General features: G+C 41.6%; 1 protein-coding gene across 1 annotated transcript; it reads right to left on the minus strand.

The window, feature by feature from the left end:
* Window positions 1–10,540: 10,540 nt before the first annotated feature.
* LOC124553535 (speckle-type POZ protein-like) lies at window positions 10,541–19,444 on the minus strand. Its single transcript, XM_047127383.1, has 2 exons — window positions 19,320–19,444; window positions 10,541–10,976 (listed from the first exon to the last, which is right to left on the minus strand). The coding sequence occupies exons 1-2, from the start codon at window positions 19,442–19,444 to the stop codon at window positions 10,541–10,543; spliced, it is 561 nt and encodes a 186-aa protein (XP_046983339.1).
* Between the last annotated feature and the right edge of the window lie 891 nt (window positions 19,445–20,335).

Consider the following 20,335-nt stretch of genomic DNA (forward strand, 5'->3'; position numbering starts at 1 on the left):
CACATTTAAATACCGGCTCCTCGACCAATGTTCCAGCTTTACGGCCGAGCTTTTTGCTCTCCATCAGGCCGTTCAGTATGCCCGCCGCCACCACCATTCATCATATGTACTCTACTCTGACTCACTCAGTGCTCTTCAGAGCCTTGGAGCTCCCTATCCGGTCCATCCCTTGACTCAACGGATACAGCAGTCCCTCCATTCTTTCGCTGATAACGGTGGTTCTGTCAGCTTTCTGTGGGTTCCCGGACATGTAGGAGTGCCTGGGAATGAGGCTGCGGATGCTGCAGCCAAGGCTGCAGTCCTCCTGCCTCGGCCAGCCTCCCATTGTGTCACGTCATCCGACGTTTGTGGGGATGTATGTAAGAGGCTTGTGTCGTTGTGGTGGGATGCTTGGTCATCCCTCCAAGGAAACAAGCTCCGGGCAGTAAAACCGCTACCAACTGCTTGGACAACATCCTCCCGACCATCTCGGCGCGAGGAGGTCCTTCTGACCAGGTTGCGGATTGGGCATTGCCGGTTTAGCCACCGCTACCTGCTCTCCGGTGACCCAGCCCCGCAGTGCCCTTGTGGTCAGGCATTAACAGTGCGCCATGTTTTATTGTCATGTCCCCGTTTTAGTCAATTTCGTGTTGTCCTGTCCCTGCCATCTACTTTACCAGATGTTTTAGCTGATGACGCTCGAGCAGCTGCTCGTATTCTGCGTTTTATAAATTTAACTGGCTTGTCCAAAGACATTTAATCTTTTTACTTATTTCATCTGCATCTTTGTCAGGTCCTTTTGATGTCCCCCCATCCCCTTGAGTTTTAGCAGGTTCCTTGTGCTCTAACACCAGTGACTGGGCGCTAATGACCTCAGCAGTTGAGCGCCCTTAAACCCAACCAAAAAAAAAAATATAATGTGTCGTGCTGTCATCGTTCAGTGTGTTTTGTGTGGAGGAAATGATCTGATTCTTAACGGAGAATACTGATAATTTAAGTTCACTATATCTTTTAAACAAAGTTGATATTTACAACATTTATCAATTTAATGATGCGCTTTTGTATGAAATGTCGATCGTGAAGATCAACCAAAGCGTTCAGATTTTATCATTCAGGTCTTCACAAAACTTGTTAATTTAAACTATTATTGATATGATCAATATTCAAGTTTTATTGGGATCACCATGAAATTTTATAGAGGATGTCAGATTAAAATTACTGTGACTTGATTCCCTGCATTACTACATACGCCTCAATAGACAATAGGTGCCTGGGAGTTTCCCCAGCTCGGGGTGAATCTGTGCCCTTCGTGGCATGCAGTCTTGGAAGACAGAGTTCGTTTCAAAATTCCTGTAGGTGGACTCTTCCAACCATATATTTAAATGAGAGCACAATACTTGTTAATCCACAGTGTTAGACTGTTTTGAAAATGGTTTTGAGGTATACCATGCAGAAAGGTCATGTAAAGTGATTGTGTGTGTTTAAAATGTAGCAAAGTTAAACCATTAAAGATTGCTACTTGAGAGGTGCGACGACAAAGTGTTGCTTGCAAAGTGTCAGGGATTGGTGAACAAAGTGTAAGGCAGCAGTTTAGAAAGTCTTAGCTGTGGGAGGAAGACAGTATGAGCAGGAGAAAGGGGAGGGAAGGGATAGGAACTGATAAGTGTTTGAATAATTTGTTGACACTCGATTTGTGGCATCCCAGTGTTTTATTTGCTTTATATGCAGCACAATATGACAAACCTGTGTTAGATGGGACAGATCCTCCTCAGAGTGTCAATTACTGCCGTCCTGTTGTAGGCTGTGACGAGATGCACAGGCGTTCTACCGCAGCAGCAGCGGACTGGTCCACCCCCATCCAGAACGTCACTTCCACCACGGCCACTTTGCCGCATACCGCAGTGGCAGCAATCTGCGGAACTGCCTGCTTTTCGCCGTCCTCTCTTCGGACTGGAGACGGCAGCATTGCAGCGCCCTGTCTGTTGTATCCTGCCATTACACGGAGGACCGCTTGCTGCCAGTTGTTCGGTACGTTGGTGTCGGCACCTGACTCCTGCAGCACTTTGCTACCTAGATTAGATTACATTAGTTTTTTGTTCCATAGATACATGCTGAGGAGATCCTCATGGATGTGCCAGTCAGTTGTGGTTTCTTTTTTTTAATCTGAAATCACAATACTAATAGTATGAATATATTCAATACATCATTTGTTTCTATTAAATTCGTCAATGGAGTAGGAGTTGGTCATTAGTAAGTCTTTCAGTCTCCTTTTAAACTGATCTTTATTTGCAACAATTTTTTGTGTATGCTGGCAAATTATTGAAGATGAGTGTTCCTGAGTAGTGGACCCCTTTTTGAACTAAAGTAAGTGCTTTTAAGTCCTTGTACAGATAATTTTTTTTCCTGGTATTGCATGTATGAACTGAGCCGTTTGTTGGAAAAAGAGATATATTATTTAGGACAAATTTCATTAAGCAATAAATATACTGAGAGGCAGTAGTTAGTATACCCAGTTCTTTGAAGAGGTTTCTGCTGGACGTCCGTGAATTTACTCCATAAATAATACGTATTACACGCTTTTGGACTGTTTGACTTGAAGAGTTACCCCAAAATATTATACCATATGACATTATGGAATGAAAGTAGGCAAAGTATGCAAGCTTCTCATTTTTATGTCGCCTATGTCTGCTAACACTCGAATTGCAAATACAAATTTGTTAAGGTGTTTCTGCAGTTCTGTGGTGTGCTCTTCCCAACTGAATTTATCAAGTTGTAATCCCAGAAATTTAAGACTATCAACCTCTTCTATCTGCTCTTCTTCATACTTTATGCATATGCTGGGAGGAAACCTCTTACAGGTTCTGAATTGCATATATTGAGTCTTTTCGAAGTTTAATGTCAGTGAGTTGGCTTTAAACCATTTATTAATATCCATGAAAATATCATTAGCAGATCTTTCGAGAACTACACACGACGTACTATTTATAGCAATACTTGCGTCATCTGCAAACAAAACGAACTCTGCTTCTGGCAGTGTAACTGATGAGAGATCATTAATGTACACAAGAAAAAGCAATGGCCCCAAGATGGGTCCTTGTGGGACACCACATGTAATTTCTTCCCATTCTGATGACTTAATTCACTAGTCCCTTGCACTGACACCCTTTGTTTCCTGTTAGTGACGTATGACTTGAACCATTTTGCACCACTGCCCGTGACACCATAGAATTCTAATTTATTTTAAAGGATGTTGTGGTTCACACAATCTTTGACGAATCACAGAAAATACTCGCTGCTTGTAACTTGTTATTTAATGAATTAAGTACATTTTCACTGTAGGTGTAAATAGCCGTCTCGATATCAGAACCCTTCAGAAATCGAAACCGTGTTCTTGATAATGTTATTTGCAGTGCAGTGCAGCCCTGTTAACACTGGTTGTCAAAGACTATTCTCCAGGCCAAGATCTCAATGAGTTCGGCCATATCTCCATTCTCAGTGCGTCTTGAATCTGCTTCTTGATGTCTTGCTCCTTTGCGGTATTATTTTTCACAGAAATGTATTGCCGCATTAGAAAATCGCAAAATCCTTAACTACATCAATTGAATGCTACAAACCCAGTTGATCAGTAAGCAGTGAGTAAGGCTTGATAACTTGTTCCAGTATGGGGAAGGAAATTTTGAGGCCACACAGAATTGCTTTAGAATTAAAAGTAATGTCGGAGGGTGGTGTTTCACATTACATCTGATGTGAGAAGTACATATCCTATAAAATCCCCTGTTCAGGGTTACTTTTCCTTATGCAGAAAACTAATTTTTGGCAGGTCATGTGTTTTAAGACCCATCCTTTATTTTTAATGTGCTGATTTCAAGTTGAACTATGGCCTTTGGCACATATCCTTAAACGGGAGTTTTGCATATGATTCAATGTGATGGAAGGTATCTGAGTAAAACAAATTTTCATTTAAATACTCTATTTTTATTCACTAAAACCAGCTATTAATTCTACATGTAAATGCTGACTGTCAAAACTATTAATATTTCTGTTGGTGTTGAAATTCTATTTAATGGCCAAGTGCATAGCAGTGTTACTGGCTCACCTAGTTTGCACACTGATAAAGTGCAGTAGCATCTGAGAGGGAACCCAAAAATAACTCTAGTCAAGTGGTTCCGTGCGCATGCTTCCTCCCACGGGGCTCAGTAAGCTGGTGTCAGTCAGTTCAGTGGTATGTTTCTTGTGTTCTGTTGTTTGCTTTCCTATTTCCACCCTTTAGCATTTAATGATGTAGTTGACAAGGAGCAAAGAGTTTAGGTGAAATTTTGTTTTTTGTTACAGAAAACCCCAGCAGAGATAATTAGGATGCTTTGGTAAGCCCTTTTAATGATGGTGCTTTGGGGAAATCACATGGCTGAGTGGTTTTCTCATTTCAAATCTGGCAACGTATCAACTGGAAGTGTAATACGCCATGGCTGTACTCGGATGTCAAGAAATTCTGAAGAAATTGCCACATGAGCAATTGATGGTAATGAGTGGACCATTGACCAAATTTCTGAGGAAAGAAAAGGGTCACAGATCACAGTCCAGCAAATTTTAACTGAAGATTCGCACTTGAGATGGGTGTGTGCAAAATTTGTTCCTCGCTCTCTCACTGCTGAATGAAGAGAAAACAGCTTCAATGTTTGCCACAGCTTGAAAAGTGAAGTGCAAAACTACAAAAATTTTTCTAAAATAAATGTGATTGGGAATGAGTGGTAGTGCTACAGGTGTGATCTGGAGTCAGTCTAAACATTTGTGGAGCCAGTGGAAAACTCTAATATCACCACGATCCGAGAAAGCACGTAAAGTGCAATCTGATGTGAAAACAATGTTTGTCTGTGTTTTTGATATCAGTGAAATTGTCCACAAGGAGTTCATTCCCCCAGCACAAACAGTGAACCAGCATTTTTATCTGTAAGTGTTAGGTCAATTACAAGAGAGTATGCGACCGAATCGGCCAGAACTCTGGATAAATGGGAACTGGTTGCTCGACCACAACAATGCTCCAGCCCACATAACTCTGGTGGTCCAACAGTCTGTGGCGAACAACAGTGCTTGTGCCTCATCCACCCTACTCACCCATCAGGCTCTCTCTGATGGTGTTTTGTTTCCTTGGATGAAGCGAACTGTGAAAGAAAAGCAAGTCATTCGTTTGAATGAGATCAAAACACAGGGTAGCAGCTTCGAACAGTATCCTGCCACACGAGCTCCGGAACTGTTTTCAGCAGTAGCAAAAGCATTAGGCCATGTGCATCATTGCACATGGATGATACTTTGAAGGGGACTAAAGTACTGTAAATGTAGGGTTCAATAAAAATGCAGAGTAAAAATTCCAGTTATTGAGCCCCCTCGTAAACTCTAAATTCCTGATAGAAAGCAGGCGAGTAACTCCCAGAAACTCGCATAAGACTAGAAATTGTCGATCCTGAGACGGGCAGTAGCATGTAATTCCACAAGTGACCAATTTGCCACTGTCGCTTAGAATGCTCAGTGTATTTGTAACTGTGGTGTGCTGTGCTGTACTCTGCTGAGGTGCAGACCATCTCGAAGCCGATGTGGACAGCACTCCATCAAAACATGAAGGTGCTGCAGTCTACACAGACTCGAACTGAAGGGCCCGATGTGGAATCCACTTTGACGAGACAGTGCGTGCTCCACCACATCCTCACACAGTCCCCCCGACAGGGCCTCCGACGTCACCGAATGGATAGTCCTCGAAATTCTGGCTGCCACTTGTGTGAGAATGCAGGCCGTGTGAGAAGTGCTTTCCTTCTCCTGTAAAGCCCAGACAACGGAATCACTTTCTGCCAAGTTCCAGGACGTAGATATTCGGGGAAATGAACTCACTGATACGGCAGCCAAGGAGGCTTTCTCCCCTCCACTTCCTGCTCACTGTAAAGTCCCCCGTGTAGCCTGTCGCCTCATTTGTGACCAGGAAGCCCATGTGCAGTCAGTGGACCACGCAGTTGGTGAAAGTGTGGAATAATGAACATTCTGTAAAACATTCTGTGTAACTGTGGTTTACCTCCTTGCACCTCAGATTTCTGAAGGAGTAGCCCTTAAATGGTGCAGTGTTACATGGCTTTATGCTTAATTACAGACTTACTATTTTATCAGTTAATTTGTTTTCACCACATAACGCATGCTGTTTACGTCCTTCGTTGCTGAGCGATGTATCACTTTTCGTTCTGACACTGCAACTCTTCCTTTCCTATATCTTTACTACTTTTTATCTATATAAATGATGAACTACTGGTTTTGCCGTCTAACAACTTTTTAATAACTGTGGAAGTATTACAGGCATCGGGTCCCAGCTAATGTCACCCGCCTATACGTTTTGCATGAATCTTTCGAGACTCGATCAATCTGTTTACAAAGAGAAAGCAGGATATCTCTTCCTTTTTACGTTGTCCAACAACGCCCTAGGAAAGTAGACGGCCTTGTGGCCCAGGCTCTTCCGTGGCTCGCGGTAGTTTGCAGCATTTCTTTTATTCCTCGCCCACTTGCCGCTACGTCGAACTTTCATGGTGATAGTCGGGCAACATCTTCCACATTATCTGCAACATAAACTTTCTTCCCACAGTATTTCTGAAAACCCAAAACAAACTTAAAGAACATAATAATAATAACTGTTCTTACAATTATTCGTACAAGTCTTGGTCAATTTAATGAGGGGTGGGACAGGCCTAAGCCTTGAGACACCACAACGGCTTGGAATAGAACATTGCCCATTGACGTGTTGCTTCCTCGTAAGATGCAAGGGAGCCTCTGGTGTGGCACAGATGTGGGACACGGGTATCAATATGAAATATTTTAATGGAGTGTGTTTTGTATGACAGTTATTGTTCAGTTGTGTGCTGGAGAAAATTGTGCGTGAATGGAACAAGATATGCCCGCCACCTGTTAGGATTGGAAGAAAGATTCAACTTAACTGCCTTGCATCTGCAGATGATTTGGTGCTGTTAGAAAACAATATTGATGAAGCAAAGGTTCAGATAGAACTGGAACGATTAGGGGCAAAGGTTGGATGGCAAATTTCGTTTGAGAAAACAAATGATGCCCAGCTTCCCAGTTGACACATCCCATATCATACTACATAATGATCAAAAAATTAAAGTAGTAAAAAAGTTCAAATATCTTGGTGAGATTATTACCTAGAATGTTGATGAAAGAGCATCAATAGACAGTAGAACATTAAAACTTCAGTGAGTGCAGAGAACCACGTGGCCAACCTACAAAAAAAACGAAGTCTCTCTATAAATGCTAAATTTTGACATCTCCGTCATAAAACTGGAAGCAACATATGCAAGTGAAACACTATTCAGACTAAATACTCAAGCAGCAACTGACAAATTGCAGAAAGTTGATAGAAGAATACTCCAAACAACTATCAATAAGAAACACCAAGGTAATGGGCAGTGGAGACTTCTGCCCAATTCAGTAGTGTATATAAAAAGTGAATCCATTATTGATACAATGCGGGAAAGGAAGATTGTATTTTTCGGCCACATATTTCACCTACCAAATTCTAGAACCCTGAAGCAACTTTTTGACTACTTCTGGAACAGTAAAACCAAAAACATCTGGTTTAAAGAAGTACAAAGTGATCTGGATGAACTGAACATCACCACACACCAAATTAAACACAGAGAAGGGAAACTGCTTCTGAAGAACAAATACACACGGCTGACATTCAAACCATCAGAAAGGAAGAAGTATGTCATATCTGCAGAAGAACGAGCAGCCAGATCACAGTGAATGGAGAAGTTTTGGGAAATGAATTGGGTATGAGGTAGAATGAAACAGCATTTTTACATAAGATAACTTTTATTGAAAGATTCATACAATGGATTTCTTACTGGATTGTTCTGGCTGGGAGAGCGGCAGCTGTGTCATTTGCGAAGCCTTCTGCTGCGTGAGCGGCGGCGTCTGATAACGCCTGGCAGTGTGTATCTCGTGTCACCGTTTCACCCAGTCGACTGGAGATGTGAGGTGGCCCATTTATTTATTGAGGACGAAGTAGTGAATGGACGGTGATACCTCGGATGTGGCGTCCCGGTGTTTCTCTTCTTTAAGCAGCTGCGTGCGTCGGCCAGCGGAGTGGCGTGGCGGGGAAGGCCAGTGTCTCTGGCTCGAACAACGAACTCCAGCTTGCCAGTCTCGGGCTGTCAGATCATCCCAGCTCACAGGTGACTGCTGATGTGAGGCAGTCTCCTTCCCGTCCTCACGAGTCACCCGGGTACGTAAAAATCAGTCTTCAAATGCCTTCCAACTTCTGTCTCCTGGCAGCGGGGCTGCTGCTCACTATTCCATTACAGCGGTGGACTCGGTGCTTCTCTGTACGATGTAGCCTCTTCCTGCATGACTGTCTTCAGCACCGACTGAACTGTACTGGAACTGAAAAAGTACTCTCGGGCTCACTGCGTCTCACGTATTTATTTACTTCAGTTCACTGGAGGTGAATGACTTCAGTCATTGCCTCTTCCGTCAGGTTGAAAAGCTTCTCGAAGAATCTTCTTAACTTCGGCCATTGGCTCTTGGAATGTAGGAGAAGGCCTTTGATCACATGTTATAATTGAGAAACAAGTGAGCCGGTCGGGTGGTGCCATGATGGCTGAATCGACAGCTTCCGCTTCTGTGGGGAGGGCGACGGCTTCTCCTGACATGCTGACTTGCAAGTGCCGGCAGTTGCCACTGCTACTCTGCCCGCTGTTTTCCAGTGTGTAATTCTTCTAAACTAAACTAAGTTTTTCATTTATTTTCTAATTTCTACTTCACATTGATTTCACTAATTTATTTACCTATCTTAAGTACCACTCAACACTATATAAATGAATGAATGAATGAATGAATGAATGAATGAATAAGACAACCTGATGCTTGATCTGGGTCTCCCACGGGACATGTCCTCTGTTATAATTGATAAGGAGGTGGTGGTGGTCGTGTTTTAAGAGTTTTGTCTGGTGTCAGAATTTTTCCACAAATACTGCACATGAGAGTTTAATATGTCACAGGTGGGCTTGGTCACTCAATACTGATAATTGTCATCCAGCCACAGCCATCTGTCCCCTTTTTACTGTGTCTTTACTGGTATTTTAGCCACTATTTCATCTAGTCATCATGCTGTGTCTTGTTGGGGCTTTGTTACTGGCCTTTCTGAAACTCATCTTGTCGTGATTACCTTGCAGTTCTCGTGAAGCTAAGTGACTTGTTCTTCCATTTTATTGGATTTTCACCAGGGTCATCAGTATATCATCAATCTGAGGGCCCTGATAACCTTGTTGTTCAGTGCCCTAAGTCATGTCCTCCTTCCCACCAAACCGTGCTGGTCACCAGTTGCCAAATTAGAAAACACTGCATTCCAATAGTAAGGTTCCCCTCCCTCATCTCCAAACAAGAGACTCTCGTCAAAAATGCCACATCGCTTCCTGATGTCAGTCAAAAAAGAAAACACGCCCCTACTATTAAAAATGGTCAGTTCGACTCTGTGTGTGACGTCACACTCTAGTACGCTAACCACGTTTTCCCACCTCCGTCACTGGCCTCATATCAGAGGGGCTTACAAATTTGAATAATTTAGTGACACTTATTTCACAGTACACCAGGATTTTCTGCTTCATCTGCAGCATTGTATGACAGACCTGAGTTACTCGGTACAAAATTGCCCTCAGTGTGTCAGTGACCACTGTCAGTCAAGTTGGACATTAGCATTAGGCTACCCACACGCATAAATGTTAAAAGCTTCCCCCCCCGAAATCACTCTGTGACACAGAGTGGGTCCCCAATTCTGTAAACCAAACATAAAAACAGTGCACATGCAAGCTGTACCTAATGCCCATGAGTCAGATTAAAAAAATTAGTCTCTCTACAAAGAAGGATGATGGATTGGATTGTTTCGAGGAAAGAAACAAGACAGCGAGGTAATCTGTCTCGTCGGGTTAGGGAAGGACGGGGGGGAAGGAAGACGGCTGTGTCCTTTCAAAGGAACCATCCCAGCATTTGCCTGCGGCAATTTAGGGAAATCACGGAAAACCTAAATCAGGACGGCCGGACTCGGGATTGAACCGTCGCCCTCCCGAATGAGTCTAGTGTGCTAGCCACTGCGACACCTTGCTCGGTTTGTGTATTGATTTGGTCTCAATGTATTTGATGAGCTCTATCTCCCTCTACATGTATATCCCATATCAGCATTAAATTATCACCACAATGGTTGGTACATCACAAGACTGGCTTCAAAAATACAGCAGGAGGATACGAAAGTTTCACTGTGTCTTAGAAGCAGAAAGTTGCTTATGGACTGTTTCCTTACAGAAAATTCGTGCATGTTGACAGTGCCGATTGTGGATCATGTGGGATATGAGAGACTTAACTAATAGAAATATGGATGGAAGGAAACTTAAAAACTGTTTCAAACCATTGTTTTGAGAAGTGTTTGAGAGAGCTGCTAGTTATAATGAGTTAGGAAAGTAGAATTTTATGCTAACCTGATTTTTTTTTTTTTATTCAAACAACTGTGAAACTTGTGCCATCAGCTGTGGGCAGCTGGCTGCCCTGTCTCACCAGCATTCCATTCTCTAGGCTTCCAGGGGGTCCTAGCAGATGAGTTAGACGGCAGCATCTTGCAGGTGTGCGAGCATACGTGCTGCGATGTCAGCACCACACACTCTGCCACGTCCTCCAATGTAAAACCCTGAACAGAGTGCTCTTCACAAGCCTCCTTAAGGGGAGGGGGCCTACACGTCTCTGCAGGTGCCTGTGGCTTTGCCGCATTACCCTTCCTTTCTGGGACCTCGTCCATATACTGGCAACTGACGAAGTGCTCCACAGTGGCAGCCTCGATAACTGGTACGTGCAAACAACCACTGGCAGCTTCTGTGATGTGGTGCGGCAGCCTAGCTGCGAAGACAGGGCTTCTGGCTGCCAGTATTACTCTGTGTGCCTCCGTCTTGCCATCTCTGGTAGCCCTTTGAAGCACAGAGCATTAGACCACTGAATTTCTTGTGGAAATTGATTAAATTAAATACACACTGAAGAAATGAAAATGACAATTTATTGCTTTCTATACATTTGAGTGAATGTTGGAGGGTGGCTTCATTTGAAGCCACTGTGGCAAATCTTAGCGACACTCACAATATGTGTAAAACTTGCAACATGCGCTGGTTAGGAATGAATCAAATCTTCTCGAGTGACGAGCATAAGCAAACATCACTTTTTAAAACTCCATCAGGATCAATGAAGGTGTTTTTCATACCACAGTTGGCATAACATTCTAGAAGCCCGTGCTGTAGCATGTGTTTTGCTTCTGACTTTCTATTTTCTGTGGGCACCTGTGGTTTGAATCTCTCATTGTGTGGTGTATTATGTGATAAACTTGGTAAAACTTTCACGTAGCTAGTATGTGCTAAACCAGCGACAACATACCTTCTAAATTTTTAGACTTGCAAACTCCTACCAGTGTACATCACGAGTGATACATCAACAAAATACCATCAGAATCTTGGCCAGGACCTCCCCGATTTTCTTTCAGTTGTATAACATCCTTTGTTCACATGATATGACCTAGCAGCAATTTGCTTTTTGCTACCATCAGCCTCCTTTCTGTTAACAGAAACGTCATCTGGAAGATTGATAATAGCTACAAGAAATTGTCCTTCCATTTTTATGGAGGGTGTTCCATCACCCCTCACTGACCAATCAGTCCACTCTACTGAGTTCTTTGTCATGCTTCATTTGTTCCAGACCTTCAAGGTCACAACTGTGTATCCCACACATTTCAGTTTTTCGACAAAACACAAACTTGTGAAGCAGTTAGAAGAAGTATGTACTGTTTCCATTCCATACACTCCTAGAAGTAAAATAAACCCATTTCTCCTAAATTAACCTCAGCTGTACCTATGTTCTAGTGTACAATGTACTCTCATTCGGGAGGAAGACGGTTCAATCCAGAGTCCGCTCATCCTGATTTAGGTTTCCTGTGATTCCCCGAAATCGCTCCAGGCAAATACCCAGATGGTTCCTTTGAAAGGGCACAGCAAACTTTCTTCCCCATCCTTCCCTAATCCGATGAGACCAATGACCTCGCTGTCTGGTCTCTTCCCTTGGAACAACCCAACCCTGGTGTTCACTTCAAAATCACAAACAAAGCCTAATTTATTAGCCCAAAGCCATACCATGTATCCTCTTCTGATAAGTTTCTTGGGCATTTATTATTTATAAATAATCCTATCTTTTAATGTCACCATCCATTCATCAACTGGTTGACTTCAGGTGGGGCCTAATTCTCTTCAAAAGCTTTACTCAATATGTCAGGCATAGGTCTTATCTTGCAAAGCTTGTTGTAATTTGGAGACTCCGTTCTTGGCGTCACGTTGTTGTTGTTCAAATGAATGTGTGGTGGTAACCTTCAAAGTCTATTTATGGACATGAGTGAACTTGCACAATTGTCCCTCAACTGTTTACAGCAAGAACAACTTCGACAGTAACTATGAGGTTGTTTTATAGCCACAAGACTTCTTTTTGCTATAAAAACAAACATTTTCTTTGGTTACTGGTTTAAATGGTTTGTTTTATTTAGAGGCATTCAAGTTAATGTGAAATTCTTTGTAACCAATCAAATTGTCACAGAAAAAACTGAAAAGAAATCGTGTGGTACCACGTTGTTACCTTCATCTTCCAATTTGCCTTTTATACCAACATACTCATTTAAGTTGGGACACTTTATATTACAACAACAAATTTTACCCCATGTATTACTGGCAAGAGAAGTCAAAGGGAAGCCATCATTACTGCTAAAATTATATTTATCAGTAACTTTCACTCTCTGAACTTATTAGGCCTCAAATTATTTTGAGTGGTGGCTTCCAGTGTCACTTTCTTCTGCAGTGGCGTCCAGAACAGGATCAGGATAAGTATCAAGGTCACTTTCATCACTTCTTATTTGGGTTAAGATGTAACGTCATCCAGAAGGTCTAGAACAGTAGCTCCATATGAAGGGGCCATATTATTGAGAAATCTATTCACTACTTTGCAGTAACTCTATCACAAAAATTTGACATCAAGCTTTATCAGCCACTTTGCAGTGGTGGTACTTTCTGCAGAGTTCCTTGTAACCTGTCTATTTACATTTACTGTTACAAAAGTAGATCAATAAACGAGGCAGCCTGGGCCATTGTTGGTAACTTACATAATTTCAGGACATTCATTCCCTCTATTTTGAATCTGCAGGCACTCCTTAGCTCATCAAAAAGTATGGATGCCTATAATCTCTTCACTACTGTAATGACTCTATTAAGTAGTCACGGTGTTCACAGATAATTTTATCAGATGAAATTGTTTCAGCTGTGTTGTCAAATGGGTTGACATTAATTCTCAGCAACTGGTTTTGAACCATAGACAGATTGTTAAATGTGTTTTCCATTAGACCACCTGCAAATAAGACAGCCATGGAAGTACATTTTTTGATAAATTTGAAACCTGACCAAATGAAATTCTAAATTGAGATCTATTTAAAGTAGTCAGCCTTCACAACAAACACGGTATGCTAGGTAAGTTTATTTCTCTTTGTGAGCAATCTAAAACCAATAATTTTTCCAATTGTTTTGTTCCATGTTGCACAACATGGAACTTCATTTACCATTGCTAAAATTCTTTGTGTTGGAAACAAAACTTTTGCTTTCACCAAGAACACCTGTGATAGCCTTATCTGTAACACTGATACTCATGAATGCCTTCTCACAGACTTACTAAATGAGATACCTCCTTACACGGAGCCAGTTAATGTAGCTAACTGGTATGCGCTTCTTCACTGGCGGTAACCCAATGAGGTACTCAAGAGTTGCAGTCTCATAAGTAACCCCCCTTGCCCTGCCATATGCTGGCAGCAATTTGACAGCTACGAACAGGGATGCTTGTGCTGACATAAATGAAAATGCACACAAAAATTTCAGACAGTGTTTAAGAAATGCTGGACATTGCTGCAGAAGAGAATCTGAGAAAGACTACGGAAAGTGACTTCGAAGTAGACCACACTGGAAGGTCATCGAAAACGATCACGTGTATTTGGAACATGGTGAGGTTCAACTACTACATTGTGAGGTTCAAAGACTACAAATGCTACTCTGGAGCAGTTTCAATAGGAGCTCTGCAATCCTGTGCGAGTCAAACATTTGACCTACTGCCAGCAAACTGAGTGTAAAAAAACTACTGTTTGGAAAGCTCAAGGATGTTGAAGGAAGCAGATTTGAAAGTCTCACCTGCGGAAGTAAGACCAGTATAAGGAGAAGAAAGAAGGGGGGAGGGGGAAGAAGAGCAGATAAATATTTCAATAATTCAATGACATGTATTTCACAGTATACCAGGTTTTTACTAGCTTCGTCTGCAAACGGGTAGGACTGCCCTGTGATACTCGGGACAATTCATGCTCAGTGTATCTATGACTGCCCTCTTGTTGTATGCCAGGGCGAGCTCGAGAGGCATCATACCGTATCCGGCAGCAGACCGGTCCGTCCCCAACCGCAACAGCAGGTTCACGACAGCTGCTTCACCATATGTGGCGGCAATCTGCAATGCCGTCCTCCGAATGCTGTCCCATGCGTCCTTGTCTGCTCTGTTAAACAGCAGGATCATCGCGACACCCTGTCTGCCGTATGCTGCCGCTATGTGGAGGGGAGTCTGCTGCCAGTCGTTCCGCACACCGATGTCCGCACCTGACTCAGTCAGTCAGTTTACGGCCGAGGCGTCACGACACTTCGCCGCCCTGTGAAGTGCGGTGTTGCCATTTTCACACTGGCTGTTGATGCGCATTCCATGTTGCGGGATCTCAAAACAGTTCAGCCATGTTTCCATACTTGGCAGCTTCATGCCTCTACTCCTCTGACATTGGCAAGCACAGAGATGATTTCTCACAGAAATTTGTCACATTAGATGGTGGCAAAATCATTAACCACACTGAATGCTACAAAGACACGCAGTCGGTGAGAAATGTGTGTTAATATTTGAAAGTTTGCTCCAGCATGGGGAAGGAGATTGTGATGTTACACAGTATTACTTAATGTTTTTAGAACTCTAAGAGACTTCATAGGGTGGCGTACCACATTAGACCTGGCACAGGAAGCGTAAACCTGACAGATTACCAATTTCATTTAACATTTGCACCAACTTAGTACATACAAATGTGTGAGATACTCCTGTGGTACAGAAGTGCTGCTCAATCTTTTTTGAGGAATTGGCACTCTAAATTTCACCAGCCTCTCGGGTACCATAAAACAAAGCCAGCCATCTGACAGTAACATTAATGGCACCAGTTACGGCAGCGTGTCCTCTTACTGCTTGTCAGCCTAGTCCTTCATGCTACCCATCCACTGCATGCTTATTGTTATGACAAATGATGTTTAAACTTAAATAATAACAAAAATAGAAATAATAATAAAAATACACATGTGGGGAGGTACTATAAAGACATAATGAGTTGTGACGAATTTCTCTCTCAATGCACTTGAGCATATCACACTCAAGCTATACCTGACTACATAATTTATAGATATACTCCTTCTGTAATGTTGTTGTTGTGTTCAGTCCTGAGACTGGTTTGATGCAGCTCTCCATGCTACTCTATCCTGTGCAAGCTTCATCTCTCAGTACCTACTGCAACCTACATCCTTCTGAATCTGCTTAGTGTATTCATCTCTTGGTCTCCCTCTACAATTTTTTCCCTCCACGCTGCCCTCCAATGCTAAATTTGTGATCCCTTGATGCCTCAGTACATGTTCTACCAACTGGTCCCTTCTTCTAGTCAAGTTGTCCCACAAACTACTCTTCTCCCCAATCCTATTTAGTACCTCCTCATTAGTTATCTGATTTTCAGCATTCTTCTGTAGCACCACATTTCGAAAGCTTCTATTCTCTTCTTGTCCAAACTATTTATCGCCCATGTTTCACTTCCATACATGGCTACACTCCATACAAATACTTTCAGAAAAGACTTCCTTACTCTTAAATCTCTACCTGATGTTAACAAATTTTTCTTCTTCAGAAACGCTTTCATTGCCATTCCCAGTCTACATTTTATATCCTCTCTACTTCGACCATCATCAGTTATTTTGCTGCCCAAATAGCAAAACTCCTTTACTACTTTAAGTGTGTCATTTCCTAATCTAATTCCCTCAGCATCACCTGACTTAATCAGACTACATTCCATTATACTCGTTTTGCTTTTGTTGATGTTCATCTTATATCCTCCCTTCAAGACGCTGTCCATTTCGTTCAACTGCTGTTCAAAGTCCTTTGCTGTCTCTGACAGAATTACAATGTCATCAGCTAACCTCAGTTTTTATTTTTTCTCCATGGATTTTAATTCCTACTCCGAATTTTTCTTTTGTTTCCTTTACTGCTTGCTCAATATACATATTGAATAACATCGGGGAGAGGCTACAACGCTGTCTTACTCCCTTCCCAACCACTGCTTCCCTTTCATGTCTCTTGACTCTTATAACTGCCATCTAGTTTCTGTACAAATTGTAAATAGCCTTTCGTTCGCTGTGTTTTACCCCTGCCACCTTCAGAATTTGAAAGAGTATTTCAGTCAACGTTGTCAAAAGCTTTCTCTACGTCTACAAATGCTAGAAACATAAGTTTGCCTTTCCTTAATCTTTCTTCTAAGGTAAGTCGTAGGGTCAGTATTGCCTCACGTGTTCCAACATTTATATGGAATCCAAACTGATCTTCTCGGAGGTCAGCTTCTACCAGTTTCTCCATTCGTCTGTACGGAATTCACGTTAGTATTTTACAGCTGTGGGTTATTAAACTGATAGTTCCGTAATTTTCACATCTGTCAACACCTGCTGTCTTTGGGATTGGAATTATTATATTCTTCTTGAAGTCTGAGGGTATTTCACCTGTCTCGTACATCTTGCTCACCAGATGGTATAGTTTTGTCAGGACTGGCTCTACCAAGGCCTTCAGTAGTTCTAATGGAATGTTGTCTACTCCCAAGGCCTTGTTTCAACTCAGGTCTTTGTGCTCTGTCAAACTCTTCAGCTGACTACATAATTTATAGATAAATATTCATTCAATCGTGATCTCTTAAGTTAACTATACATCTCTCCAAGTATACCACAATTATTGGTATAATATTTTTGCCCTTCGAAACAAATATCTATCGTCAAAAGACATTTGTGAAAACTGTGCTAATACTGGCTAGCATCCTCCTGTGATATTTGAGAGGTTTCTGAAACTTTCAAACTGTTTTTTTTTTTCCGTATGGTTTGGCAGCACATTGTGTGAGAGAATCTTTGAAGGTGATTTAAATAAGAATCATGGCAAAAAGTAAGCAAAAGATGGGCAGGAAGACCTATTCGGTGTATTCATCCACAACATGCACTCTTCCCCGAGCGATACATGTCAAGTAACTGATTTGATGTATTTCATCTGATAACATACAATATTCAGATCATGTGATGTGTTGTACTGGAGACATGACAATACATAACTTTAGGGATTTAGTTCAGACTTCGAAATAACAAGTGTAGTTACCAAACAATTTCCTGGCAGTATATGTTTCCATTTTTGTGTAAGGTATTTTTTATATATAGATATGTTAGTTACACTGTTAAAATTATCACCTCATCATTCATAAACTCCACCACTGAATAACATAATCTTTCCACCAAGAGGTCATGTAATTTTTTCTGTAGATGACCAATTTCCATGCTCAGTATATTTTTTGTGTATTTTCATGTTCATGTGTTGAGTAGTCATAGAATATAGCTTTAATAGGTGTGGGTGGGAGCATAAAATGTTATTGCCTAGTTGTGTAAATGTTTAAAGTGAAAGTCTTTGAAAAGTTAATGTTTAATGTATAGGAAAATTAGAATTTCAAGAATGTATAGTGATCGTACAGATAATAAGTTTTGCTTTTTAAACAATATGTGACATGGGGTTCTTGGATGTGCGGCACACAACTTTCCTAATGATTCTTCTTTGAGGTTTTAATATCCTTACCTCATAACTTCAATTACCCCCAAAAATTATGCCATATCTGATGACAGATTCGAAGTAACTGTGGTACACAATTTTTCGTCTGTCCATGTGTCTTACATCGTGCAACATTCCAATTGCAAAAGAAAGGCTATTTGGTTTGTTAACTAAATATTCTGAGTGTGGCTGCCAGATCAAGTTTGTCTGAAGAATTTCACTGTGCTTGCTGGTTCTACCTTCTCATTCTTATGTAGGACATAGATCTCACTTGGCTTACATGGTTCTGTTTAGAACTGTGTGAGTTGTTTTTGTAATATTTAGATTCAGACCATTTAATTGCAGAGTTTTTTTAATCAGCACTAAAGTATCATCTGCAAATAGGACTGACTTTGCATTGATGTCCAAGGGTAAATCACTTTACATAAAACAGGGAGAGAATTGGTCCCTAAACAGAGCCCTGGGTGACACCTAGTGGTAGTTTCCCATTTCAATGAGTAATTGGCAGAGTTAGATGTTGTGAAAACTCTTTGCTTCCTGTCTGTCAAATAAGAGGTCTCCTGCTGATCCCATACCTCTCTAATTTACAGAGCAGTATGGAGTAATTCAGTGACTCTGGTTTGTATATAGCATGGTGGATGGGATTGAGTTATTCTGAGGCATGTAAGAATTTTTCATATTGAAGTAGCCAGCCCTCTTAACTGCCAGCAAGCATACTGAATTTGTACACAAGGTTTTCTGTGACCAATTTTACATCATTTTAAATCACTACATTCAGTTAAAACATAAAAATGGAAAACGGTGTACATGCAATATATACTTAGTGCCCACAGCAATCAGATTAAGAATATCACTCTCTCTCTACAAGAAAGCATAATTGTGCTGAGTTTTTTATTTCTGTGTTACCAGTCTAGTCTACATTTATATACCAAATGTGCATTAAATTAAGACAACAGCTGACCGTAGTCCGCAATATTGCATTCAAAAATACAACAAAAGGATATCAATGTTTCGTTATATCTTCAAAGCACAAAAATGCTCATGGAGGGTTTCCTTACAGAATATGCATATCGACAGTCCTGATTGTGAATCGTGCGAGATTTACATTAGTAAAATACGGATAAAAGCGGCTTACTAGTTGTCTCAAATCATTCCTTTGGAAAGGGTTTTGGGAGAAAGCTCAATACTTTGTAGGTGCTACTTACAAAGGCAGAGGAAAGTAAAATTTTATTAAGCTCATATTTTGCTTCAACCAACTGCGAGATTTCTGCCATTAGCTGTGGGTGGCAGCTGGCCACTCCCTCTCTCCAGCCCTCCGGAGGATCCTGGGAGATCACCTCGAGGCCAGCACCGCGCACTCTGCCACATTTTCTGCAGACAAATTCTGGACCGACTGGTCCTCACGAGCATCCTTCAGTAGAGGGAGGTCATATTTGTCGGCAGCTACCAGTAACTGTGCCATCTTGTGGATCCCCTTCCGCCCCATAGAACAGTAGCACCATCTCAGCACCCCCTCAGCAATATACTGCCACTACAGGGAGGGCTATCTCCTGCCAGTCGTTCCTTACACTCGCATCGGCACCCGACTCCAGCAGGTAGTTTACGGCCACGATGCACGGTGTCACCAGCCTTCACCCCCCACCTCCCCCCTACACAGTGCGGTGTAGTGTGGTGTAGCCATTTTCACACTGGCTGTCGACGTGTATTCCCTGTGCCAGGATCTTCGCCAGTTCGGCCATGTTTCTGTTCTCTGCAGCTTCCTGCATTCTGTTATCCACGATGCGTTCCTTTGTGGCCTTGTGGTGAGCAAACAGCTTTATTAATTTCCACAGAAATATATTGCTGCAGTGGGAAATCACAATCTTTAAATACACCAGTTGAATTCTATAAACCCAGTTGATTATCAAGCAATATGTTAAAGCTTGACAGTTTGTTCCAGTGTGGGGAAGGATATTTTGGGGTTACACAGAATTACTTGATATTTTTAGAACTGAAAGTAATGTCACAGGGTGGTGTTTCACAGTACATCTCATGTGGGAAGCACACGTCCTAGAAAATCCCCTGCTCAGGGTTACTTTTCGTTATGCAGAAAACTAATTTTGGCAGGTCACCTGTTTAAGACCCATGTTTTATTTTTACTACGTGAATTAATTGTTGAACTACGGCATTTGGCATATATCCTTAAGTGTGAGTTTTGTCTATGATTTAATGTGATGGAAAGTATCTGAGTAAAACAAATTTTCGTTTAAATGCTTGATTTTTATTAACTAAAACCGTCCATTAACTCTACATATAAATGTCAATAGTCAAAACCATTAACATTTCTGTTAGTGTTAAAATTCTATTTAATGAC

This window comes from Schistocerca americana, chromosome 11 (assembly GCF_021461395.2).
Source record: "Schistocerca americana isolate TAMUIC-IGC-003095 chromosome 11, iqSchAmer2.1, whole genome shotgun sequence".
In the NCBI taxonomy this organism is placed as follows: Eukaryota; Metazoa; Arthropoda; class Insecta; order Orthoptera; family Acrididae; genus Schistocerca; species Schistocerca americana.